Source organism: Cnephaeus nilssonii (genome assembly GCF_951640355.1).
Source record: "Cnephaeus nilssonii genome assembly, chromosome: 11".
NCBI classification, from domain to species: domain Eukaryota; kingdom Metazoa; phylum Chordata; class Mammalia; order Chiroptera; family Vespertilionidae; genus Cnephaeus; species Cnephaeus nilssonii.
This window is the reverse complement of record NC_137082.1, coordinates 53,995,382-54,021,729: the sequence shown is the minus strand read 5'-3', so window position 1 is coordinate 54,021,729 and position 26,348 is coordinate 53,995,382. Positions and strand designations below refer to the sequence as shown.

At 54.4% G+C, this 26,348-nt stretch overlaps 1 protein-coding gene across 4 annotated transcripts in view; it reads right to left on the bottom strand.

The window, feature by feature from the left end:
* Positions 1-26,348, bottom strand: part of NFATC1 (nuclear factor of activated T cells 1) — a 108,835-nt gene that overhangs the window by 11,779 nt on the left and 70,708 nt on the right. For 2 of the 4 annotated variants that reach the window (XM_079783669.1, XM_079783670.1), the window contains exon 9: positions 21,743-22,432. In XM_079783669.1, the coding sequence (XP_079639795.1) occupies positions 21,743-22,432 (690 nt within the window). The remainder of the gene's footprint in view (positions 1-21,742; positions 22,433-26,348) is intronic. The other 2 variants (XM_079783671.1, XM_079783672.1) reach the window with 2 other exon arrangements.

Here is a 26,348-nt window from a genome sequence, read left to right as displayed (position 1 = left end):
TATGTTACTAGAAATATATTCTCCCAAATTGCGAAATTTCTATTCAAACAGAGTTAACAGAATTGAAAAAATAAAAATTGTAAAAGCTCCCTTTAATTAAAAAAAAACAAACAAATGGGCCCAGAGAGAGAGAGAGAGAGAGAGAGAGAGAGAGAGAGAGAGAGAGAGAGAGAGAGACTGCTGCGGGTTAGGGTAGGTTTGCTGTGAGATCAGGGGACTCAGAGTGAAAGGCAAGAACAAAGTGTGGCTTCCGTCTTTGTGGGGCAACGGACGAGCTGGCCAAGGCCAAATGCTGCTGCTCTGAGTCTGGGTGTGAGAGGCCAACATGGCCATTCAGCTCTTGGCACCCACCAGGCCGTCGGCTGGGCGCCCCGGAACCGCTCACCAGCTGTCGGGTTTGGGTCAGAAGACGCTGCGCAGTAAGGAAGCGACAGTTCCGGGGTTCATGGGAAATGAAACCCACCTTCTTGTCATGAAATGGGACTTTGAACCAAATCCTCACCTTACCAAAGAATTATTAGTAATTGTGTTAGGTGCGGTCCACCGCATTGCGACCCTGGAAGGAAATGGCCACTTAAACGATGTAAGTGGTAAGTGTGTGAGGGACAGAGGGGTGGAAAGGTGTGAGCCCCGGGAGCTGACTTTTATTCTCTCGGCAGCCACAACGGAAGGACGTGATGGAGTGAGGGTGTCTGATCATGCCTGCCCCGGTGACGAATCTGGGTGAGGGGTGTGCAGACCCATCACACTGTTCATTCTACCCTTGTGGATGTTTGGAATTTTCATCATTAAAAGCCAACACTATCTTCAGAGAGAAACCGGAACCCAAGCGAAGATGGTGATTGGCTGGTCAGCCTCCCACGTCTGACCCGCTCTCTGGGCACCCAGGGAGGCGGAGGACACCAGGGTCTAGCTGCTACGAGGGGCATCCTGGCCCTGGCCCCACACCACACCATACCACGAGCGCACCGGGCCGGCCCCTGCTCCTCGTGACACTGGGGACCGGCCGAGTCACCTGGAGCTGGAACGGATGCAGATTCTCAGGCCCCACCAGACCCACTGAACCAAAACATTTGAAGAAGAGCCCAAGATTTGATCCTCCCCCACACGGATGTCTGAGACACAGGGGTTAGCTGGGGCAACCAGGAAATGCACAGAGGCCATTTGGTGCCTTGGGAGAATTCCACCCTTCATTTACGTCCCTAGTGCTGCTCACCTTCAAATACCCTAACCTCATTCAAATCTTTAAGAAGAAATTCTGTGCTAGTTTCTTACAAACTGAAAACATAACGCTACAAGTGACATTCCGCTTGAGGTTTGAGGACAGCCAAAACATTCCGAGGAATGCAGTGTCGAATAGCACACAGGCTTGGGAGTGACGGATGAGGCCACGTGGCCGTGGTGCTGAATGGAAAAGCGGGGAGGGATGCAGAGAACAGCTTTGAAGAGCTGGATCCTCACTGGGGTGCAGGAGGTCACCCAGCCCAGAGCTCAGGGCCAACATGCAGCTCTGATTCATTCCACAGGACTCAGGCTTGGGGACCAGCACCCCAACCCCAGAGCCACCTGGAGATAGTCGCCTGGAGCCCATCCTCACCTGCAGCCTGTGGCACAGGACGGCCGAGATGGGGTGGCAGCTCCGCTCAGCTGCTCTGAGCCAGCGGGCCTCTGCACGGCAGCCCAGGGCTTTGAGTGTTGAGAAGGGAATTAAGATGACAAGCAGATGTTTTCATTTTCATTGTTAGAATTTGCAAGAGCTTTTAAAGTGCTCTTTAAAGTTATGGATGCCACTCCACACTTCTTAGACTGAATCCCTGCAAGGCCACCTCCCTTTCACAGGCACAGAAATCACGCTGAAGCAGAAAGACAACGTGTGAGAACTGAGATCTGCGATGGGGCGGCCCCTCCACAAGCCTGCACCCACACAGGTGTGTGATGTCAGCGCGGGTCAGCAGCTGCATCCTGGTGGGTCCTTGCCGCACAGGGGTCTCAGCCACAGCCACTGCTGTCTCCCCTTGGTGGAGAAGCTGGTGAGTAGTGAGGAATACGGCTCCTATAGTCTGCCCGCCATCGCCAACATTCGCACTACACTGCCCTGTCATTGGCTGCCATCTCCCGCCATCACCAGCCATCTCCAAGCCATTGCCCCACCATTACCCACCACTGCTCGCCATCACCCCACCACTGCCTGCCATCACCCCACCACTGCCCACCATCACCTGCCGTCTCCCGCCATCGCCCACTATCCTGTAGCTCGAGGAATGGCTGCAGCCACCGCCCAGAGGGAGAGAACAGCGGCCTCACCTGAGTGACAGCAGAGGACACAGGGCAGGGTTCTAGTCCTGCAAGCTGTCCCTCTGCCACTGGTGGACCAGCCAGGGCAACGCAAGCCCCCTCTGATCTACTGGGCTGTAGCCGCTGCCCTTGGCCACCAGTGGGTAGGCTGTGAGAAGATGGGGGTACCCCAAAGGTCAGGGTCTGGGTGTGATGCCTGCAGAGCAGGTTGTGCTTTGGTTCTTTGTCTGGTTTGCTGCTGGTGGGAGAAGCCCGGGGGCAGAGAGCACTGGGTTAGCAGCATCAAGTCTTTATTTTCTTTTGTTGTTAATCCTCACCCAAGGGTATTTTTCCATTGAGTTTTAGAGAGCAGAAGGGATGGGGAGAGACAGGGGAACATAGATGTGAAAGAGACACATCGATTGGTTGCCTCCCGCACACACCCTGACCAAGGTACATGGCCTTGACAGGAATCAAACCGGGACCGTCAGTCCGAGGGCTGACGCTCTATCCACTGAGCCAAATGGGCTAGGGCAAGTCTTTCTTTCTTTCTAACTCACAGCACTCCTGTAGTTCAATTTCAACACAAAGTCCCACCTATCACCTCGGAATCTTGGGCCGTACTTAGGTGCTGGCATCTCACGTGTGCTGTCCTCAGCTCCACGTCCTCTCCGAGCCATTTCCCAGCCGGCAGCCCCATCGCTCAGGCCGGCCAGAGAGGAATTAGCGGAGGCCCCGAGTGTCTGTCCTCTGCACACCCCACGGTGCGCCTTCCTCCCAGGGACTCAGGCTCAGCCACTGAGTCTCCAGCAAGGGTCCCACCCAGACCTCTGCGGAGCTCCACGCACAGCTCCCCATCGTCGCTCCCCCACTGCCCGAGGCCGCCTTTGCCTCTCACCACCCACACCCGGCCCGCATCCTGCCTGTCCCCACGTGGGTCCGGAATACGAACACGTCCACCCACTTGTCCTCAGGGCCACCCCTTCCACAGCCCACTCGGCCGCCAGCTCTCAGCGGGGTTCCCTCGGCACTTCCCTGCCCACGGCCAGAACGAGCGCTGCCAAGACGAAAATCTGTCCTAAGGGCCCAGTGGGCCCCCTGGGGAGACCCATCGCCTCGTGCCCCTCTGTCCACTCCACCCCAGTGGCATCCAGGTGCACCCCGACACCTCTTCCTGGAGCCCGGCTGTGATGTCCGTGCCCCAGGGTGCCCACAACCCGCTCTCGGCCTCTCCCAGCCACCTGAGGAAGGCCACCTGGTGCCCCGTCCACTCAGAGGTGGCTGCTGAGTCCGCTCTCACCGCACGATTCTTAATGTCTTGTCCACCCCCTGCCCCCAGGCTGAGCCCACTCCAAGGGTAAAAGCTGTTCCTGTGAATGTAGACAAAACTGACCACCACGGAGCCGGTGTTTCCATGCTGTAAAGGTCTGAACAGAAAAATCACAGAAGGCACGAAGAACAGTGCGCAGTGACCTCGCGGGTCAGTTACCCTTAAAAACTCCCGATGTGGAAAACCAAAGGTAGGAGAGAGAGGCCAAGTCAGAAAAGCACAGGCAAATGAGACAGGTCCCATAATCTTTAGGACATATTGACCCTGGAGTGGGAACAAGCACCCGAGATTGAATTTTGGTATTGATTATCCAATTATTAATCTTTACAGAAGCTATTCCAACACTGTATGTAATGAGCAATTCATCAAAGCGTATTAGGTGCCATGGACGTTGCAGTCAGTACAAAGGGCCATTAAGTCCTTGTAATTGCACATTACTGGGCTTTCGTTCTCCTAAATTGAATCAGCGGGACCTGCACGCACGCGCTCTGACTCTCTGGAATGACTCTCTGAGGATGTGCCCCCGCTAATCACTAAGACCAGCAGCCCGACAGAACCCCCCAAGATCCCCTCAGCCAGGTAGTGGGACAGCATTACTAAGGACACTGGAAAGAACAGGTAGGTGAAGAAGTCACCTGCGTTTCCTTCCTGAACACAGACAGGAGGCGTGGGGCCGTGAACTGGGGACCACGGTGCGGCCGGGGACACCTTCCCACTTTCTGGGGGAAATTCTTTCCACCAACCACGCCCAAACTTGACAGCGGTGGGACCCTTCCGTGGAGTCACACTAAGTGCAGTTCCCGTGTGAGCAGAGACACCCGAGCAGATGACCCGTCCGCCTTGGCCCTGGACTGGATTCCGCTCCAAGTCCCTCCTGATGCCACCTGGAGCCCCTCAGGTTCACTGTAACCATCGCCCCTGCGATTCCCTGGCTCCTCGCTGGCACCGTCTGGTGGCACCGCGCTGTCCTCCCACTGGGGTTTCGAGGGTTCGGGCATGTGCCCTGCTCTTGTCCTCAGGGCCCCGCTGGGCCAGGACTAACTGCAGAGCCCGCAGACACTGGCTGCTCCACACGCGCCGTGGAGAGCTGAAGGATCCCTCCATGCGTTTCTGAGCAGCACCCGGGAAGTGTCCCGCTCAGGGCGCAGTTACTGCTGTGGAAATCTGCGTGCTGTTTGCTTTTCTTTTCTTTTCTATGAGCTGTCTGTTTGGAAAATTTAATTTTAATTCTTTCTCTCTTGGTCTAAATTTCATTTCTGAAGAAGCCTTAAAATATGTCCTCACGCCCTGGTCGGTTTGGCTCAGTGGATAGAGTGTTGGCCTGCAGACTGAAGGGTCCCAGGTTCGATTCTGGCCAAGGGCACATGCCTGGGTTGTGGGCTAGATTCCCCCCCCCCCCAGTAGGGGGCGTGCAGGAGATTCTCTCTCATCATTGATGTTTCTATCTCTCTCCCTTTCTCTCTGAAATCAATAAAAATATATAAAAAAAATATGTCCTCAGATAAAACACCGACTAGGTAGAAAACAAACTATTTGGAGATACTTGTTCACTGTAGACCAGTGAGACCATTGCTGCCCCTGGACTGAAGCTGCTGGCATCTCACTGAGCCTCGGGGCCTGTCTGCAGCCTGATTCCATAACAACAAGTCACAAAGACCCAGATGACGTGGAGGGGACCACAAGCACAGTTCAGAAGCTGGGGTGGTGACGGGGGAGGGGTTCAATGTTCTGCACCTTCACTCTCCACAAGCTATGGGACATTTAAAATCTGCTCCCTTGCTCAAGAGCAGAAGTACACATTTTACCAAACGCCCTGGAATTCAGCTGGACAAGTGGAGACCACTGACCTAATCAATGTGATCAATACTTCAGAAATCCCATGTGCGCCTGAGTGTGAAGACCTTGGTGGGCGGGCTAGTGAGTGACTGTGTGCACCCACGGGTTCCTCTGACCAGCAAGTGGCGCTGAGGGAACTGAAGGAATCATGATTTAAGTCCTCTTCTGCTCACCTTCCTGCCATGTAGGAAGTGCATGGGGCATGGCGAGTGAGCGGGGCCATCTGCTCACACCGGCTCCTCTGCAGGCCTCCTCCCCCTGCCCGCCCCCACGTCTTTGCCACTCTCGCCCCCTCAGGTGGCCTGGGGCTTTGAAGACTTAGCAAGGGGGACGACGCAGGGGAGCTCTGGTCAACAAGGGTGCACGTGGACATCAGCATTTTTGTGAGCCAGAGGCCATGAAACCTGTTGCCAACCTGGCCCTGAAATCAGAGAGAAACAGGAAGCTGTGCAGAGGAGGAAGCCGCGGGCGAGGGCCTGGTGATGCTGGGGAAAGGCTCCCTCGGAAGCCCAGGTCAAAACTCAGCTCCCAGGAGCCTGCCGCCTCCGGAGAGCGCTCTCCAATCCATCAATCACCCACTTTCCATCTGCCGGCTTCTCTGCAATGCTTTATTCTACATTATCACGGCAGGAAACTGCACGCAGGGTGGAAAGCTGGCATTGGATCCAGTGGAAACCACCGTTTCCATCTTCGGGAGTGAGAGAGATTGTGAACAGGGCATCAAACATCATGGTTCACGATTTGTGTGGTGATGAAGATAAGGGGTGGGGAGGGGTGCTCGGATGAGTTTGAAGGACAGTCAGACCTATGCTTGAAATGCTCTGTAATCCAGTACCAACACCTAGTTAACACACAGACATTGACAGTTTTGAGCTTTCTTTTCTTTCTTCCTTTCTTCCTTTCTCTCTCTCTCCTCTCTCTCTCTCTCTCTCTCTCTCTCTCTCTCTCTCTCTCTCTTTCTTTCTTTTCTTAAAAAAATATACTTTTATTGACCTCAGAGAGAGGAAAGAAGAGGGAGAGAAACAGAAACATCAACGATGAGAGAGAACCATTGATCAGCTGCCTCCTGCACGCCTCGTTCTGGGGATCAAGCCCACAACCTGGGCATGAGCCCTTGACCAGAATGGAACCCGGGACCCTTCAGTCCACAGGCCAACACTCTATCCACTGAGCCAAACCAGCTCGGGCTGAGTTCCTTTCTTAAATTAAAATGCATAAAATACCGACACATGGCTCCTGCCCCACAACACGCATAGCTGTCGCGCAGCTGCCTTTTTAAGTGCGCCGCAGACGCTCCTGCTGAGGCCAGAGCAACTGCTCAGGTGACGGAGGGACGGCCCCCTCCGGCTGGCCAGCGGCGGCCACATCCATCCATCCATCCATCCATCCATCCATCCATCACCTCTTCTCTCCAGCCATCTGCCAGGAGGAAATAACTCTGCTGTGCTGGGAGTCTGGAGATCCCAGAAAACAATCTTAAATCCACAGAAATAATTGAAGTTCGCTTCTGCTGAGCTGCTCGGTTCCATTCTGATTTTTATTACAATGTCAACAAGAGTTTAATTTGTTTTAAAGTTTAGGTTCTTAAATCTGAGTGATATACGGTAGTTTACAGCGTGCTGGCAACAGCTACTGTGGAAAAAAAAGGAAAGTGCACATAAAGGCGACTCTGAGTTTGACGCCGTGAAAGCAGGAGCTGCGCCAAAAGCAGCAAACAGCACGGCTCTCCCCTCCCGGGACCGCGGCAGCCCCGGCACGTGACCTCGGTACACTTCCCTCCCTGACCAATCTCGCCTGGGCCGTAATGAAGAGGAAATGTCCTAAAATGTAATTTCTCGCACTAAACACTCGCAGATGCGAGCGAGATCGCTGACTGGAGCCGCCACCGTCGTGTCTGGGCCCCTTGCTAAGCACCGATCCCAGAGCGTGTGCTCAGGAGCAGGCAGAGGTGGCAGACGCTCGCCCGGGGACAGGGCAACGCAGCGTGCGTGCCTTTCAGGCGGCTCAGAGCCGCCTGGACCCCACTGAGTCTAAGAGGACCCGTCTGCACAGAATTGCTCTGACCTCAAACGTGACCTCACGAACGTCAGCCATGGGTTTTCCAATCTGGCTTCTGCTGGGGCAAAGCTCAACCCTGTTAAAATCATCTGCAGGGACCCACAGGACGAAACTGCAGACCTGCCCCTTTTATGGCAGAGAGCGTGGAGGAGACGGTCAAAGAAGGAGACTAAGGGGTGCGCCCATGTGTGGGTCCCGCCCCCCCAGGGCAGAGGGAGCTGCCGGCCTCGCCACCTGGAGCACTTGGCCGGCCAGGGCCCCAAGGCGATGGGCAAAGCTCCCCCCTTGTCTGCGAAGCCAGACAGCGTCTCTGCTGTACATTTTCCTTTCCCTCCTGTAGCGGCTGGACTGCAGCCAGGGCCTCGGGTAAATCACAGACATTTCTAGATGTTACTGAGGGCTCGGAGCTCCCACTGTCTTCCAGGGCCCACTTCCTGCCGTATCTGAAATAACAGCAGCTGTGAGGGCCTGATAGGGCCTGGCCGGGCATGCCTTCACCCCAGGGCGGGAGGGAGGATGGGCTGGGGGCCGATAACACCCACCCCTGGCCCACGGAGATGACCGCATCCTGCACTGTCTGCCCCCGTTTTGGGACAAAAGAAAACCAGTCTCTGGGCCCTGGGAGCCATCACTGTGCTCGGAGGGAGGGGCCTGGCTGACTGGCCTATTGTCCCAAGTATCAGGCAGTGATTAGCTGAGGTCCCTGGGCGTGATAAGGGCGGATGTTTCAAAGGCTTTCTTTGTTCTTTAAATTATAATCTGGAAGGAAGGAAGAACCCAGCTTCACATTCAAACTGAAAAGGTAAAGGGACTCAAAATTCCGCGTGCCCAACCTACATTAACAGGACAGAGTCCCTCCATCGCCCACGTCAGAGGACGGGACGGCGTCCATCCTGCTGGGGCAACTGGTGGAGCTGTTCCCATCACCTCGGTCCATGCTTTAAAGATAGCCCTTAATGGTACTAAACAGTATGTAACCGAGAGGCACACGTATTTTATTCCCTAAGAGAAATTCTACCAGCAGCATGGTGTACAGGGCTGAGAGGACCCGTTGAACATAGAGTTAGAATTTTCTCCCAACACTCCTTAAAGAAAGGAGTCCTGGGACCACATGTGCTCCCCACACAAACCGAAAACTACGTTGACACACACGGGCCCGAGCTTTGCACGCACGGTCTCCTTTGGCACAGAGCATTTTACAGGCTCATTAAGCACATTACAAAACGATGCTTAACCTCAAGCACTCCTTGCAAGAGAAGTTCCTTGAGCTGTACGAGAGAAGCAGACCCGGACCCATCCTTGGAAACGTCCCCGTGTCTCTGCCTCTGCCTTTTCTGGACATTTTTATACAAATGGAACCATATACTGTGGGGTCTCTTGTGTTTGGCCCTTTTGACTCAGCATCATGGTTTCAGGGTTCACCCATGTCCTAGCATGAATTAGTACTTCATTCCTTCTTGTGGCTGAATAATATTCCACAGTATGAATATATCTCCCTTTTCCTAGCTATTCACCAGTTGCTGGATGTTTAGGTTGTTTCAAAGGCTGGGCTACTGTGAATAATACCTCTGAGGACATTTGTGTGCAAGTCTTTGTGCGTGCGCACGCTCGTTTCTCGTGGGTAGACACCTAACAGTGGAATTGATGGGTCCTATGGTAAATTTTTGTTCGACTTTTAAAGACATTGCCAAAGTGACAACTAATGAGTGAGAGTTCCGATTTCTCCACATCCTCTCCCAAATTGGCTATTGTCTCCCTTATTATTACAGCCACTACAGTGGGTGAGCAATGCTATCTCATTTGCACTGGCGTCTTTTGCATCCCTGTGACTAACGGTGTCGAATATCTCTTCATGCACTTAGGAGACACTCCTGTATCATCTCTGGAGAAAAGCCTATTTCAGTCTTGTACCCAGGTTTTGACTAAGCTGTTTGTCTTACTGTTGAGATAGAACATTCTTTGTATATTCTGGATACAGGCCCTTTATCAGATATGTGTTTTGCAAATATATTCTATTGCTTGTATTTTCATTTTATTTTTTAAAAAAATATTTTTATTGAGGAAGGGATAGGGAGAGAGAGAAATATCGGTGATGAGAGAGAATCATCGACCAGCTTCCTCCTGCACGCCCCCTACGGGGGATTGAGCCTGCAACCTGGGCAAGTGTCCTTGACTGGAATTGAACCCGGGACCCTCAGTCCACAGGCCGACGTTCTATCCACTGAGCCAAACCAGCTAGGGTGTATTTTCATTTTCTTGATGGTATCTTTTGAAGCACAACATTTTTAATTTTGATGAGGTTGAACTTACCAAATTTTTTTTCTTTTATGGATTGTGTTTCTGGTATTATATCTAAAAAGATCTTTGCCTAATCCATGGGCTTTCTCATCTATTATCTCCTAAGTTTTATTGTTTTAGTTCTTATATTTAATTCCATGATCAATTCCTAGTTGTTTAAGTTCATTTTTTTGCATGTATTTATCCACTTGTCGCAGCACTATTTATTTAAAAGGCTATCCTTTGCCCCACTTCAATGGCTTGGCACTTCTGTTAAAAATCAGTTTACCAAAAATATAAGGGTTTATTCCTGGGCTCTCTATTGTTGCATTGATTTACATGTCTTGTACGGTATCATATCATTATCACACTGTCTTGATCATTGCAGCTTTGTAGTGAGGTTTGAAATCTAGAAGTGTGACCCTTCCAACTTTGTTCTTTGTTTTAGAAATTGCTCTGGCTATTCTGGATCTTCGAAATTTCATATAAATTTTAGGATCATTTCATCAGTTTCTGAGAAAAAAATTTGCTAGAATTTTGGCAGGGACTGTGTTGATGCTATAGATTACTAGTAATAATTCCCATGTGATCAAAATTAATCTTGAAAAGTTATCCAGGCTTGGTTTATGGCCAAGCAGGAAGTCTGTCCTGGAGAACGGTCCTCACGCATGCACTCTGTGGAGTGTTCTGCAGACGTTATTTAAGTCAAGCTGGTGACAGGACTGTTCAGTTGTTTTATTTCCTTGCTGATTTTCTGACTAGTTGTTCTATCCATTATTAAGGTTGAATATTAAAATCTCCAGCTATTATTTTTAAATTGTCTTCCAATTTATCCCTTCAATTCTGCCAGTTTTTGTTCCATGTATTATGGGTCTCTGTTGTTAGGTGCAAATATATTCATAACTAGAGGCCCGGTGCACGAAATTTGTGCAGGGGGTGGGGGAGGTGTGTGTGTGTCCCTCAGCCCAGCCTGCACCCTCTCCAATCTGGGACCCCTCAAGGGATGTCCGATCGCCCGTTTAGGCTTGATCCAGGTAACCACTTCTGCCTGCCAGCCTGATCACCCCCTAACCACTCCCCTGACAGCCTGATTGCCCCTAACTGCCCTCCCCTGCAGGCCTGGTCACCCCTAACTGCCCTTCCCTGCAGGCCTGGTCCCCCTCAACTGCTCTCCCCTGCAGGCCCGGTCACCCCCAACTTCCCTCGTCTGCCGGCCTGGTCACCCCTAACTGCCCTCCCCTGCTGGCCTGATTGCCCACAACTGCCCTCCCTTGCAGACCTGGTCCCTCCCAACTGCCCTCCCCTGCTGGCCATCTTGTAGTGGCCATCTTGTGTCCACATTGGGGCAGCCATCTTTGACCACATGGGGGCAGCCATCTTGTGTGTTGGAGTGATGGTCAATTTGCATATTACTCTTTTATTAGATAGGATAGAGGCCTGGTGCACGGGTGGGGCCAGCTGGTTTGCCCTGAAGGGTGTCTTGGATCAGGGTGGGGGTTTCCTTGGGGCGTGGGGCGGCCTGGGCGAGGGGCCTGTGGTGGTTTTCAGGCCGGCCACACCCCCCAGCAACCCAAGCAGAGGCCCTGGTATCTGGGGTTTATTTATCTTCTATAATGGAAACTTTGTAGCCTTGAGTGTAGGTCTGGGCTGGCCAGGGCAGCAGGGAAGCTTGGCTTCCTCCATTGCCGGGGAAACCCAATTGCTGCAGCAACGTGGCTGCAGCCATCTTGGTTGGGTTAATTTGCATACTCACTCCTGATTGGCTGGTGGGTGTAGCAGAGGTATGGTCAATTTGCATATTACTCTTTTATTAGATAGGATTGTTATATCTTTCTACTCAACTTATGTTTTACTCATTATAAATAGCCTCCTTGTCTCCAGTTATATTTTTTGGTCCTTACTATTTTGTCTGATGTTAGAATAGCTATTCCAGATCTCTTTTGGTCACTATTGGCATGACATATCTTATCCACCCTTGTACTTTCACCTATTTGTGCTTTCAATCTAAAACATGTCTTTTGTAGACAGCATATAGTTGGATCCTGTGGGGGTTTTCCCAGTCTAGTCTCACAAGCTCCACCTTTTTATTGGAGTGTTTAGTCTTTTTACATTTTATGTGATTGGACCGTAGGATTTACATTTACCATTTTACGACTTGTTTTCCACATCTTGTGGTTTTTCTTTTTTTTGTTTGTAGTGGCTTTGTTCCTATGATCTTTCATTACCACCTTCTTTCATGTTAAATATATTTTTCCATATCATTTAAATGCCTTTTTTGATCTTGTTTTGTTTACTATATATTTTAAAGTTATTTTCTTCGTGGTTCCTCTAGGAATTACAATATGCAATTGAATGTAAAACAATTTTAGATTAATACTTACTTATTTCTAATAATATATAGAAACTTTGTTCTGATATAGCTTCCTTCCCCATGCCCTCCTTTGTGCTGTTATTGTCAAACAACGTACTTACATATTGTTAGCCCATCAGAACATTTTGTAATCATTGTCTTATGTATTTTTAAAAATTTAATTAGAAGAAAAAAGTTTAAAAATATGCTTATGCTGTCTTTTTTAATTTACCTACGCAATTCTTTTCAGCAGTGCTTTTTATTTCTTTGTGTCGATCTGAGCTACCATCTGCCTGAAGGACACCCTTTAGTTCTTCTTGTAGGTCAGATCTGCTGGCAACAAATTCTTTGCATCTTTGCTTTTCTGGGAATAGCTTCATGCCTCCTATCCTAAAGCCACTTTTGCTAGATACGGACTTATTGGTCAATAGCCTTTTTCTTTCAGTCCTTTGAATACTACATCCCACTGCCTTATGGCCTCCATGATTGCTCAGGAGGAGTCAGCTGTTAGTCTTATTGAGGCATCTATGTACCTGGTGTCTTGTTTTTCTCTTGCTGCCTTCAGGACAGTCTCATTTTCTTTGATGTTTGACAGTTCGGTTATGATGTGTCTAGGTGTGAATTTCTGACTTTATCCTACTTAAAATTTGTTAACCTTTTTGGATGTATAGAATAATGTTTTTCATCTAATTGAAAAGATTTTGGCTATTATTTCTTTAAATATTTTGTTTACCCCATTCTTTCTCTTTTCTTTCTGGATTCCCATTATGCATATGCTTGTATGCTTTATGATGTCCCCATGTTCACTTTTCTTTCTATTCCTTAGGCTGCACAATCCATTGACCTTCCTTCAAGTTCGTTGGTTCTTTTACTCTGTGGGCTCCAATCTAATGAATTTTTAATTTCAGTTATTGTATTTTTACACACTAGTATTTCTACTTAGCTCTTTTCTGAATAGAATTTCTATATCATTACTGAAATTCCCTCTTTAGTGAGAGTTGTCATACTCACTTTCAAATTCTTTAAACATTGATTCCTTCGGTTCTTTGAACATATATATAGTAGCAGATCTGAAGCCCTGGCTACCAAGTTCAACACTACAGCCCTCTCGGGACACTTTCTGTTGCCTGTGGGTTGGTCCCACACCCCCCCCCCCCACATATAAGAGATATTTTTGTGTTTCTCATAATTTTTTGGTTGAAACTGGACATTATAGATAATATATTGTAGCAGAATCAGCCCTTCCCCCATGATGTGTTGTTATCGTGGACTCTTTTTCTCTCCCTGTTGCTGTTTCCTTGATTAGTGACTTTTCTGAACTAACTGTGTGGCCATTAAGTTCTCTGTCCTCCTTTTAAAAAAAAAAAATCTTGCTTTTATGTTTAAACTAGGCTTCTAGGGATCACCCTCAGTTTAGTAGTTTAATGGTCAGTGAGTTATCAGGTTTCTTTGAATGCCCTATGCCATTAGGGCATTTGTCAAGGAGATCTGTGTGTTGCAGGGAATTCACAAGTCAGCCTTAGCTTTCACTTGTGCTTATGCAGGGTCTCAAGGTCAGCCAGAGGTGAATGACTGGAGCCCTCTCTTTCCCCAGGTCTTCCCTGATTGTGCGCACATCTGTGTGCACATGTGCAGTCTTCTAGGTCCCCAGGAATATGTCAGGGTTTTTCAACCCCCCCCCGCCCTGCCCCACCGTGGTCATCTAGTTAGGTTTAGTCCCTGTTTGGTCCAATTAAGACCACAGTGTTGGGCAGCTCCAATGAGCGTAATTCCAGCATCTATAATTTTTTTTTTATGCTCACACAAGGACACATTCATTGATTTTAGAGACAGGAAGGGAGAGAAGGAGGAACATTGATGTGACCGAGAAACATAGATCAGTTGCCTCCGGGACGTGCCCTGACTGGGGATGGAACTTGCAACCTCAGTATGTGCCCTGACCAGGAATTGAACCTATAACCCTTTGGTGCACAGGATGATGCTCCAACCATTGAGCAACCCAGCCAGAGCCAGCATCCATTGTTTCTGATGATGCCCGAGGAATGCAGCTTTTCCAGGAAGCTCATGACCAGTCAAAATACTGACTGCACTGTGGGGATGGGGTTCTTAATGGGACCCCCAAAGAGGCCAATCTCTGGCACTGTCTGTGAAGTGCTTGCTTTTCATGCCATGCCCCATGGAGCTGGGGGGCGGGGGGACGGCAACAGCCCAGGTTAAAACATTACAGGCCGTCCTCTTCTCACCAAGGCCCAGTTCTGCGTGAATAAATGTTTCTCACTTGTCCTGCCTGTTTCGTAATTTCCAGACTCTGAAATTATTGACTTGAGAGTTTTGTCAGTATTTTTATTGCTCTTGGGGGGAGGGATTCACCAAGGTCCTCTCTCCATCACTTTGGAAGTCCCATCTGTCTTCCAGGCCTTCTTGAGTTACCAAATGCGCCTCAGTTAATAACCAGAAGTTCTCTAATGAAGAAAAATAGACACCACACCCCTCTTCAGCTCACAAAGGCCCACTCACACTTGGAAGCTAGACTTCTGACCAGGAATCTTTGCTGATCACACCTCTAGTGGGGGGAAATATTCAGCAATATAGCTAAACCTTGGCAGAGCAGCCAGACTGTTCAAATCAGAGCTGGCAGATCGAGGGAGTGTCCTTGGGTCTGTCACTCATTAACTGTGCTTCTGCGGAGCAAGTCTAATGGCATTTCTGCCAACACCTCAGTTTCCTTCTCTGCCAGGTGGGCTTGTCATGGGCATCTTTGCCCAGAGGATTGTTGTAAGGTCGGGTATGAAAACGGAGAGAATATATATAAAAGTCACTTGGGGAAGTACCGAAGGCCACGCATCCAGTACTGACTACTATTAATTGCTGTTTGGGTTTTCTGTGAGTTGGCAATGCCGTGTCACCGAGGATTGGGAATGACTCTCTCAGCGCTGACGGGAAGACAATTAGTACTGCAAATGTCTGTGTTCTTCTCCGCCTGGACTTGACGGACATCTGTGAGCCTGTGGCCATTGTTCCTCGGGAATCCGTATGTGAGGCCACACTTTTGTATCAGGAAGATCACTTGGAAGTGTCCGTGTGTAGCTGGCTCTCCGCCTGGAGCTGCAGGGCACAGAGCCAAGTGCCTGGCTCACGTTACAGGGCCCTGGCCCCACTTGCGAAAACACAGTTGTCCGACAGATGTAGACAGAGCCCGGCACTGCCCTGGTCACCACGCTCCCCGAAGAGACGCCAAGCCCTGACGGTCTATCAACAGCTGGGCTTTGTGAATGTGGCTATTGTGCTTCTAAATGCCCTGCTTTGTGGCTTCACGCTCCGGTGACACAGCACCGTGGTATGCTACTGGCCGGCTCACAGATCTGAGTGTCTGTGCAGAGCACTTGTTCTTAAGTACGAGCATCAGAGAAGGAACATGCAGAGCCCGGGCCAACGCCGCACACTGGTCTGAAACGAAGACAAAGCTACCCGAGTGCTTCTGGGACGGCGCCCACCTCTCTGCAGGAGCAAAACCCCGGCAACACGACCGTGCAGTGCTCACACAGACACCTCGTTACTGCTCGGAGCTCGCCTGTGACAAAGGACAACCAGTCACGAGCGGGCCCGCCTTGCCCGCCGCAGTCCTACCTGACCATCAGCTCCCGCTCCCTCTTGCTTCTTGGGGTCAAGTGTTTTCGGCACCAAACAGCTCTGAATGGTGCTGCCTGCCCAGGCTCCACGAGACCCCTGGCTCCTCCTTTTTGTCTCTTTCTGCTCCACCCCGTTTCTTTCCCTCAAATTAATAACCTCAAACAATTCTCCATTTAAAGAAGGGAACGGGCTAAGACCTCTCATTAAAAGAGAACGAAGAAGGTTGATTCGCTGAAAGCAAACCCACCAAATTCCCTTCCACGCACATAGATCATTGGGCTGCAGAGCGAGGCTTGTGAGAAAGGCGTGTCACTCACAGCATTCTGTGCTTATAGTTAACGTGTGTGCCAGGCGGCTGAGAAAAGTGCCCAGGACCTTGCAGACGCCGGAGCTCCTCACCCCCACCTAGGACGGAACAGAAGACACGCTGCCGTCACAGCCCTATTTATGGACAACCTGACTCAGCGGACACGCAGAGCCGGGCCTGCCTTTCCATTCCTTCCTCACCAAGGGGCAGGTCCCCACCTGCTGCTGCCCGGGAGTCCACGGCAACGGGTTTCCAACACGAACACACACCCCTTCCAAGATACAGCAGAGCCCATGCTTGTCGCAGCCTCCCCCAGGTTAGCAAGACAGTCCTCACACCAAGCGCCAGCCACTGGTGGTTGCAGGTGATGGTCGGGTTTATCTAGGCCCGTGGTCGGCAAACTGAGGCTCGCAAGCCACATGCGGCTCTTTGGCCCCTTGAGTGTGGCTCTTCCACAAAATGCCACGGCCTGGGCGAGTCTATTTTGAAGAAGTGGCGTTAGAAGAAGTTTAAAAAATTTGGCTCTCAAAAGAAATTTCAATCATTGTACTGTTGATATTTGGCTCTGTTGACGACCACTGAGTTTGCCGACCACTGATCTAGGCCAGTGGTCGGCAAACCGCGGCTCGCGAGCCACATGCGGCTCTTTGGCCCCTTGAGTGTTCTAACGCCACTTCTTCAAAATAGACTCGCCAAGGCCGAAAACCGACTTCTGCACATGGGCCACGAAGTTTCAATCGCACTGTACGTGCGCGCCCGCACGTGGTATTTTTGTGGAAGAGCCACGCTCAAGGGGCCAAAGAGCCGCATGTGGCTCGTGAGCCGCGGTTTGCCGACCACGGATCTAGGAAAACACTAAGATATTTAAGCCAATGTCTGAGCCCCTTGAAGGCACAGAGCCCCTGGGAGCTCGGCTCCACATCTCTGTGTGGAGACTCTGACGTCCCAGAGAGGCACACACGGAGCATGGAGAGGCTGGCGTGGCACCGGGAAGGGAGCAGCTCGAGGTCCCGCTCCACGGCCTGCAGCTCCGGGCTGGGACCTGGATGAGCTCCCCTCACAGGGTCTCAAGAGAGCTACGTGTAAAGCTGCTGGGCTCCCACGGTGACCCACGGCAGTCCCCATCTCTGTGTGGCACGCGGTCCCGTTTTTATGCCAGGCGACCGCCACGCAGACATCCACATCATTCAGGCCGGACCCTAATGAACTACCTGCACAGCTGAGCTCAGTCCCCTCTGCGTCGTGTGGCAGTACGTCCACAATATTAACGTGCACAGTATTAACGATGCCGCGTGCCTGCTCACCGTAATACAGACTCTTTCAATCATCGTCGGGAACGGGGAAGGCCTCAGACCCGGGCGCCGGGCCAGGTTAGTAAAACTTTCCATGAGGAAAGCCTTTTGTTGTCTCCCAGAGCAGCTTAAGCTCAGGAAAGGAGGGGTGGAGGGGCTCGCGGCCCAGACTCGGGGCAGACACGATCCTGGCCGCCTGGTCCACCTGCTTGCTGCTTTAATGACATCGAGACTTCTGGAAACCCTAGAGCTCCTGGAGGAGCTGAAAGGGCCAATTGTGGATTGTGGTGGAGGCGGCAGGGAGGTCGAGGTGACAACAGGGGGCTTTGGCGGCAGACAAGCCAACGCCTTGGGAGCCATCGCTCCAGTTGTAAAGCTCTAAAGAGGGGCTCCGTTTCAGCCAAGCAGGGGCGCAGGTCCCCTTCACATAAATGCTGGAGTACACTGTGTGCTTCAGAAATGTTTAGGATATGCTTCCAGCAAATGAATGGAAGTGGGGCACACAAGCAATGATGCAGGTGCGGGTGCGTGGGGGTGAACCGCATGCTCCCTGTGAGTAAATCGAGGACACCCCTTTCCCGGAGGGGGGTGGTCTCCCTGTGTTGCTCTCGACAGCGGCAATCCACAGAAATCCCGTCAGAGACACGGCTCACATGCAGCTTTTATGACACATTTTAGAAATCTACATTTCAAATAACATGAGGTCCGTAAAACCAACCTCTTAAAAAATGTACTCTTGTGGTTCCACCGTGATCGGGAAATCTAAACCGAGAGCCAAAGTCCTAGGAATATTGTTAAACCAAAGAATAAACTGTAATTGAAATATATTTATGGGCCGAGCACCTTTGAAACAAAACCTGAGAGTAGAAACAACCCCAAACAAAGACATCCTAAAATAAGCTGGGATTCCCTTGGAGCCGAGTTTTCTGGGAAGAATGACGGAATATAACTGGGTGAAGAGGTCAAACCACAATAAGGTGTTGCAACTCCAAAAGGCTGAGCAATCTGTTCTGGAGATACCGTGAAGTTCGCGGGGCAGGTGACACGCTGGCCTGGGGACGTGGTTCAGGTGCCCTCCTGGCAAAGGCACACCTGCTGCCCACCCTGCCCGGGGTCAGCCCTGGCCTCCCTCCCCTCCCTGCCCGGGGTCAGCCCTGGCCTCCCTCCCCTCCCTGCCCGGGGTCAGCCCTGCCCACCCTCCCCTCCCTGCCCAGGGTCAGCCCTGGCCCCTCTCCCAGGCGAGGCGTTGCTCCCAACACACTGAGCACACAGGGTGTCCTGGAGCTCTCCGGAACCTTCCTCCACCCAGAACAAGCAGGAATGTGGACATTGTCCCCGTTGGACAAATTCATTTTACCTCAGTTACACAGAACCTCACAGGGGGGCCAGCAAAGCATCAGATCACGGAGCCGACGCGCCACGCAAGCCTTACGAAAGCAACGTAGTTCTGCCCACACCCACGGCCACTCTCTCCAACCACCACATCAAGGAACCACAGTGCAAACCCACCCCAAACGCCCTCAGAATTTGGGGTGGGAGGCTGGAAGCTCAGGTTCCTTGATCATGGTGTGGCCTCGATTTCATGTCATGCCGTCCCAGGTCTGACCTGCATGGACATCCCTGCTCTAACCAGAGGGCGGGTTTCAGGTTCCGAGGAGACACGCTTGGCACAAAAACCTGGCCTCAAGGTCCTCCCATGATACCCTGTCAGTCTGGCTCAGCTGATGGAGTGTTGGCTTGCAGGCTGAAGGGTCCCGGGTTTGATTTTGGTCAAGGGCACGTACCTCGGTTGCAGGCTTGATCCTGGCCCTGGTTGGGCTGCATGCCGGAGGCAACCAATTGATGTGTCTCTCTCACATCGACATTTTTCTCTCTGTCACTCGTCTCCCTTCTACTCTCTAAAAATCAATGGGAAAATATCCTAGGGAGAGGATTAATAATAATAATAGTAGTAAAAATAAATAGACAAAGATCCTCCCACGAGCCCTGACTTCTCGGCAGGCGGTTTGCCCAACCTCTGGTGAGACAGGTGCTTTCTCCTCATGGCGGCTGCACAGCAGTAAGTGCCCCAAGATTTCCTGGGAGAGCCGGGACCAGCTATATTCCAAATACCTACAGGCCGGGGAGATTTCAGCCACTCAGACAGCAAGAGGCATTGGCTCTGCTTTCTGACGGGGACAGACAAGGTGTGGCTCCCACTGCCAGGACAGGGCAGGGTCATCATGCTTGCGTGCTTGGACCAATTCCAGCCCCTCGGGCCTGAGAGCCTCATTGAGGGAAGCCTAACACGTGGGAGGCTGCACCCCAGAACCCTCAACCTCCGGGAACGGCTGTTCCATGGCAGAGGCTGGTCAGCCGTGGACACCCACCACCTGCTCTGACGGGCTAAGGGGAATTCGCTCTCCTGTGGGGGGCAGATCAGAGTGTCTGTAAGGGGCCCAAGGCCAGCAGGTACTCTGCAGGGGCTCCAGGCTTTCCCCGTGTGGTTCTGACTGAGAATCAGCAATGAAATGTCACGTATGGGGTGGGGGTGAGGGGGTGCATGAAAAAGGTGCATATTCATAGACATCATTTACTGCTTTCTAGGGAGGCCTCTGGCACAGCTGTCTTAACCACGGTCCCAATCCTGACCCCAAAACGAACATTGCTTTGCTGTCCTGGGCTATACTGAAAAGCTTTGTTTATAACTGGCCTGGGACTACGGAGACTTAGGGGAATAAGGTCCCCAAATGTGGCCTCAAACGGAGCAGACAGAACCTACGTGCGCGAAGCTGCACTGGGCTGGGCCACGGGACCTCAGAGGGGCCAGGAACACGTGTGTGACCTGGAGACAAGTGGGCAGACCAGGGGCGGCTCATGCATGGCTGAGGGGCAGTGTGTGTGTGGCCTGGGCAGGAGGCTGAGGACAGGGAGCGACTCCTACACTGTTCTACAGATGACCATGATCGCAGGGAAAGCAAGCAGAGTATCTGGGGAAAATGAAGAGCAGACGACCTGCGAGAAAGCATCCTGACCACGTGGGTGAGCAGCGTGGGGACTCTGATGTGATGCGGACAGCACAGGCGTTTGAAAGATGTTTTGAGGCAGGACCTCCAGGACTGGAGCCTGGTGTCAGCTGGGAGTGTGACCGGGGGGAGCAGGAGCCCATTGGAGGCGCCAGGTGGGCGTCAGAGCCCAGAGGTATGGGAGGGTGCGGTCTTTGGGCACCCGGAGCTCCATGCCCGCACCCCACCAGGCTGACAGGAGCAGGGCAATCAGCAGAGGCTGCACCATGGGAGCTGGGCCTGTGTGACAACGGCCGTCCTCTGGACTGAGGGATTCAGGGTGACTGTCATACTCAGCTTTTACCTCTCAACCAAGTCTGGCTCCTGACATCAAGTGAACCAAGTCCAGAGGGGCCCAGAGACTGGCCCAGGGCCATGGCCCGGGCACCCCTCACACGCCAGCACCTCCCATGCTGGCACCTTCTCAAAGGGCAGAACCAGCCCCTGTGAGTCCACTGAAGGTGAAACATTGCCCCGTCATGAGCACACCTCCTGGGAAAGGCTGCGGCTGCCCATGAGGTGCCAGGGTCATGGGACACAGGCTGGAGGGGCTTGCCAGGCATCTGCCCTCGCCCAGGAGGGACGGAGGCCAGGGCAGCACCCCGAGAGGAGAGGTGTGTGCCCTTGACTGCTCCCCACTAGCCTACACCTCGACCGTCCGTGCCCAGGTCCGGGAAACAGCTTACACTTGTGTGGATCGTTTGTGCTCACAGCCCAAGAAAGTGCTAGCGGACCGACACGTAGTGAGCAGATCATGGTCAGTGGTCGGCCAACTGCGGCTCGCGAGCCGCGGTTTGCCGCTCTGTTGACTAATGAGTTTGCCGACCGCTGCCTTAGGGAAAAACACTTAAAAAACATTTTAATAATGTACTAATGTCTTTAACCTGAAGTCAAAACTTCTGGGTAAGGGTAATGCCTTACACAGTGGTCGGCAAACTCATTAGTCAACAGAGCGGCAAACCGCGGCTCGCGAGCCGCATGTGACTCGCGCGCCGCAGTTTGCCGACCACTGATCATAGCGATCAAGGTGCAAGTCAGACGGCCTGCTGTCCCTCAGCGCAGCCCCAGCTGGTCCCCAAGGAAACAGCGGCTCTTTGTACTAAATACGCTGAGAACCTCCTCAGCATCTTGTTACTATTTTACAGGAAGACCGTGGCACCGAGATGTTCACACCATCGTCCTGCCGGCCACGCTCAGCGACACGTCTGCAGGGAGAGCCGCGTGCCGTGCTGGGGTTCAGGAGCCGGGGTGCACTCCTCCGCCAAGCAGCGAGTTCGCGCACCCCTCCTTCGCGCACTCACACGGTGCAAAGCCAGGCGCCCACCTGCGGCCGCGGGCACTTACCGTCATCCAGGTACAGCTGGTCCAACTCCTGAGGCTCTCGCTTGACCGATACGGGAGTGGGGGCCAGACCCTGATTACTGTCCTCACGCACCTCGGGCAACGGCAGAGGCCGGGCGGCTGCAGGCTCTTTTTCCGGAACCTTCGGCAGTTGGTGCTGCTGGTGGCCCATCCCGGGTGGGCGGGTTGGGCTGCAGGACTGCAAACAGGTCGGCTCTTGGGTACCGGATGGCAGTGCAGTCGAGGGGCTGTGGGGACAGAGTGCTGGCTGGCCACCCGGGGGACGGCTGCTGCTCAGTTGTGGACTCACCTGTGGCTGCAGCAGGGCAGGGGGCGGCTGCTGTGGGGAGCTGGGGTGCACACCCACGGGCCTCGGCATCTCGGGGCCGGCGAGGGCCCCCGCGGCTGGCCGCTGAAGTCCGAGGGGGCCGTGGCCTGGGCTGGCCATGCCCTTGCTGTAGGGGGCGGAGGACAGGTCGTGCAGCTTCGGGCTGGTGCTGGGCGGCGGGGACATCATGGTGCTCCTCTGGAGGCAGGGCGGGAAGCCGGCCACGAGGCAGGACCCCGGGTCGGGCGGCAGGGCCAGCTGTTGGCTGTAGCAGGGCTTCGGGAGCGGGCTCAGGCCCTGGCTCATTGGTCCGCAGGTCAGGGCCGGCTCGTAGTCATCGGTGGGCTCTGTTTTTATGGTTGGAACTGTGAGAAGAAAAAAACGTTAAATAAACACGGCTGCAGAGGGGGTGCGTGGGGCGGGCTGCGGCCAGGACACCCTCTGAAGACAAACAGTGTCGTGACTGAGCCCTGTGTCTCCCGCCCGGTTCTCCCACCCAATTAAAAAGGAGGGCGTGAGTCATCGGCTCCGAAAGCCACAGCTGCTTCTAATACCGAGAAACTATTTTCCTTGGAGTCTCCCTCAGCACTAATGTGCTATAAAAACCCATTTGCAAACGGCAGTAGAAGCCCTGGACCCGAGGGCCCACGGATTTGTAGCAATCAAAGCGAGAATGTGAACTTGGACGCACGGCTGCATCTGTGCGCTACCACCGCCGTCTGATAAGTGTCTGCCCGGGCGGTGAGCGTGAGGACAAGCGTGCGGCGCACACACCCGACGGCTGCGTCAGGAGAGGAGCCGTCAGCGCCAGGAACGGAAAGACCGCCTCTCCTTCCCGCCCCTCGGCTTCCGCTCCTGCAGAACAAGCCGTGACCGCCGCCCTGGCCCGCGGGGGAGGCTCTGAGCTGCTTCGAGTGTCCCGTCCCCTCACTAGGAAGCGGCCGAGGCCGAGAACGGGCTGGGATGCAGCTGAAGGCACACGGAAGAGGAGAGGGTCCCGCAGGCCCGGGTCCTGCAGGGGGTGTCGGGAGCAGGCGCACGGGTGCCGTGTGCTGCCTGGGCTCGGCTCCGTCTCCAGCCCGGGCCACTGCCCCCGCGCTCGCCTCCTGTGTCCCGTTTTCTCGTCGGCTTCATTTATGCCCATTTCCGGAGACATCTCGGTGGCCGGGGTTGTTCTGAGTGACAGCGATTGCACACATTCCCAGCAGGTGCCCGTGGGTCCCCCAGCCGCTGCGTGAGGACATTGGGTGGGAGCTGCCTGGCGTGCCCTGGGACAGGCGTGCCCTGGGACAGGCGTCCGCTTGCTGGGCTCCTTGTCTCTCACGTGAAGGCGGCACTCAGACTAAAGGGTGAGGACGGTTCCCGGCGAGTGATCCCCTGCGAATGAACGTCCACGCCTAGGCTTTCAGCTCCGGGAGTTCACAGCGTGTCCCAGCTGGACTCACATTACGCATCCGCCGTTAAGAAGGTGTCCTGCTGCACACAGACCAGGGTGCGTGGATTACAGTCTGTGGACCTGGGCGGTGTGGAGTGTGAGTGGAAGGCAGGGAGGAAACACAGGGTCACAGCAGTTACGAGGCCTCCGCCCAGCATCGCCACAGCCGCGGTTGGTGACTCGCAGGTGCTGCTCAGTGCCCGCCCGTAAAGCCGCGTGTGGCTGAGAGCTGCGAGGCCTTCAGGCTGCGTGCGAGGAGGCCACGCTGCCTCCCCCCTGGGGCCTGGGCGCGCCGGCAGCCTGGGGCACGTTGGGTCCAGTACGGCTGACCTGGCAAGTGCTGGGGGGCAGGCGAGCCCGGCGGATGAACGGAGCGCGGGCAGACTCCGCACGGGTGCCTGAGGGGGCACTGGCGGGCTGTCAGCAGCCACAGGTATTGCGCACAGCGCCCGGTCCGGCCCATGTCGCTCCACAGCCCCGCCGGTGGTGGGGAGGGCTTCCCTTTGTTTCAGGAGAGCACTGCTGGTCAGGGCCCAGGACGAAGGGCTGGAGTCCTGGGTGACCGTTGTCCCGAGGAGCCTGTCAGTGGCTGCAGAAGGGACAAGAAGAGCTGGCCGTCCTCAGGGGTAAATGTTAATTCCGTGTTGAGCACATCAGTGACACACCGCAGCCCTGGGCCGGCCAGCAGTTGGGAGTCCTGGGAGGCAGGTGGCTCCCGAGGGCGGGCGCGTGTGTCCGGAAGAGCCGCCACCCCATGACGAGGCCGTGTCTGTGGCCCGTGGCCCTGAGTGTGTGCGGAAGAGCACGTGTGGCTTGGTCAGGTGGCACCTGGGAAGGCACCCCCTCCCAGGGTCTCCGTTAACTTCCTAATCGGCCCCCAGTGACGGGGTCCTGCCGGCGAGCACCCCAGCTGGGGCCTCCTGCCGCTGCTCCCTCCGGCCGCCTGACGCAGGCTCCCCGCCACGTGCCCGTGTCCACAGACAGGCAGGGGACGAGCTAGACCCGAGCTGCCAGGACCGCGATGACGTTCTCACAGTTAATAGAGAACAGCTGCAGCCCCTGGCTTCCCACTGGAGAGTCGAGCGTGCGAAGGCGGCCTCCGCTCCTCCACCTTGAGGGGCTGAGCTCCAGGCAGACGGCCTGCCCGAGCGGCTGGTCCCCCCAGGCCCGTGCCGGCCAGCGTTACCCGCGGACAGTCCCTGTGGCCCGCTCTGTGGTCCAAGTGCAGGTCTAGGCACTGGCCCAACCAGGAAACTCCCTCCTGTTCCCAGAAGGTTGTGAACCCAGAAATGGGCAAGGAGGCAGGTCCATGGCTGCTAAACACGCCCCGCGAGCAAATGCGCCCCCGGCGGGACCAGCGTCTCCCGTTCCAAAGGCACCTGCGTGCAACCGGGCGTCCAGAGCAGCAACGGTAAAAGTCCGCACGGGTTTGGTAACTTCCAGAGTTCATAGATGCCTGGCACTTAAACGAAGGGCCTTGCGGGACTGCCCGGCCCCGGAATCAGCCAGGCACGAGGGCCCGTGTCTCTCATGATGCGTCCCCTGAGCTCATTAAACCTCTTACCCGTCTGCTCCGCACCTCACTGAAGGTGCAGCCCAAAGGAGTGGCCCCGGGAACGCCAGCAGCATGACCTCCTCGCCGTGCTGCCAAGGGGCTGGTCCGCGGCCGAGCGGGCACCTTCAATGGGCGGGAGCAGGCTGCCGTGCCTGCTCGGCAGCCACAGTGTCACTGACGACCTGTTCAAGCTCCCGTGGCACCAGCACTGACTCCATCTGCCTGCTCCCAGGGCTCCTTCCGGGAAAATCCACAGATACCTGTTGGGGGCCTCTGGGAGTCCCCAGCCGAGCAGGGGCCTGGGGGGTGGACAGAGGGAGCTGGACACCCCCAATGGCTTCAGAAGGATGGAGCGTGGACACAGGGCTGAATTCATCAGGCTGGACCCGCCCACCCAGCCTTCCGGGGACTCCCGGGGACCAGGCCCTCTCCCCTCAGACACCCCTCCCTGTGTCTGCAGCTGCTGCCACTCTACACCCACGAGGTGGTCTGCTCCCCGCTGGCACCGTGCTCCCCGTTTACCCCAAGGCCCGCTCCAGAGGCCCAACACGAGGCCACGAGACAGACCCCCTTGGGGAATAAACTCGTGTTCAGGTAACGGAGGCGATCCCCGCCCTGCCTGCTCCGGGGACTCCGCACAACCCCAGGACAGAGACACCCTGATGATTCAGCACCAGGAAGGGGCTCCGGGACACACCGCCTGGCCGCAGGCTGAGACAGACAGGCGCGGATGCCCTGCCAGCCCGCGGGCGCGTGATAACTCGGGAAATGTAAACACGACCCTCCAGGGACGAAGCCGCAGCCCATGCTCCTGTGGTGTCCAGGGAAGCTTAAAGGCAGAACACACTGCGACTCTGCTTGCGCCTAATTGTGTTTCTCGTGTGGTTTTCAAAGGAAATGAACACCTCCCTGCAAACCAGAGCCACCTCGGAGATGCCTCCTGTTTCCCGTTAGTGAGGGAGGAGGACGCGTCCGCGCAGAGGCCCCAGCAGTGGCGCCGGTCTCGCTGCTGGCGGGCGGGTCTCGTCCACCCGGAAGCAGTTTCCTCCCAGCACGGAGGCTCCCTGTGACGCCACGTCTGCCGGCCTCCCTGCGTCCACCACCCTTACTCGTCCGGCGGGAGGGCTGGTAGCGGGAGGCCATGCCAGAGACACCGAGGTGACCGAGGGGCACCTATAATCCACCCTGGCTACAGACAGCCTACGTGGCAGGGCTCAGCGCTGGTCCTCAGGGCCGCTGGGCTCCCCTCAGCGCGGCCCAGCAAGTGCCCGCTGCGGAGACGGCGCATGCG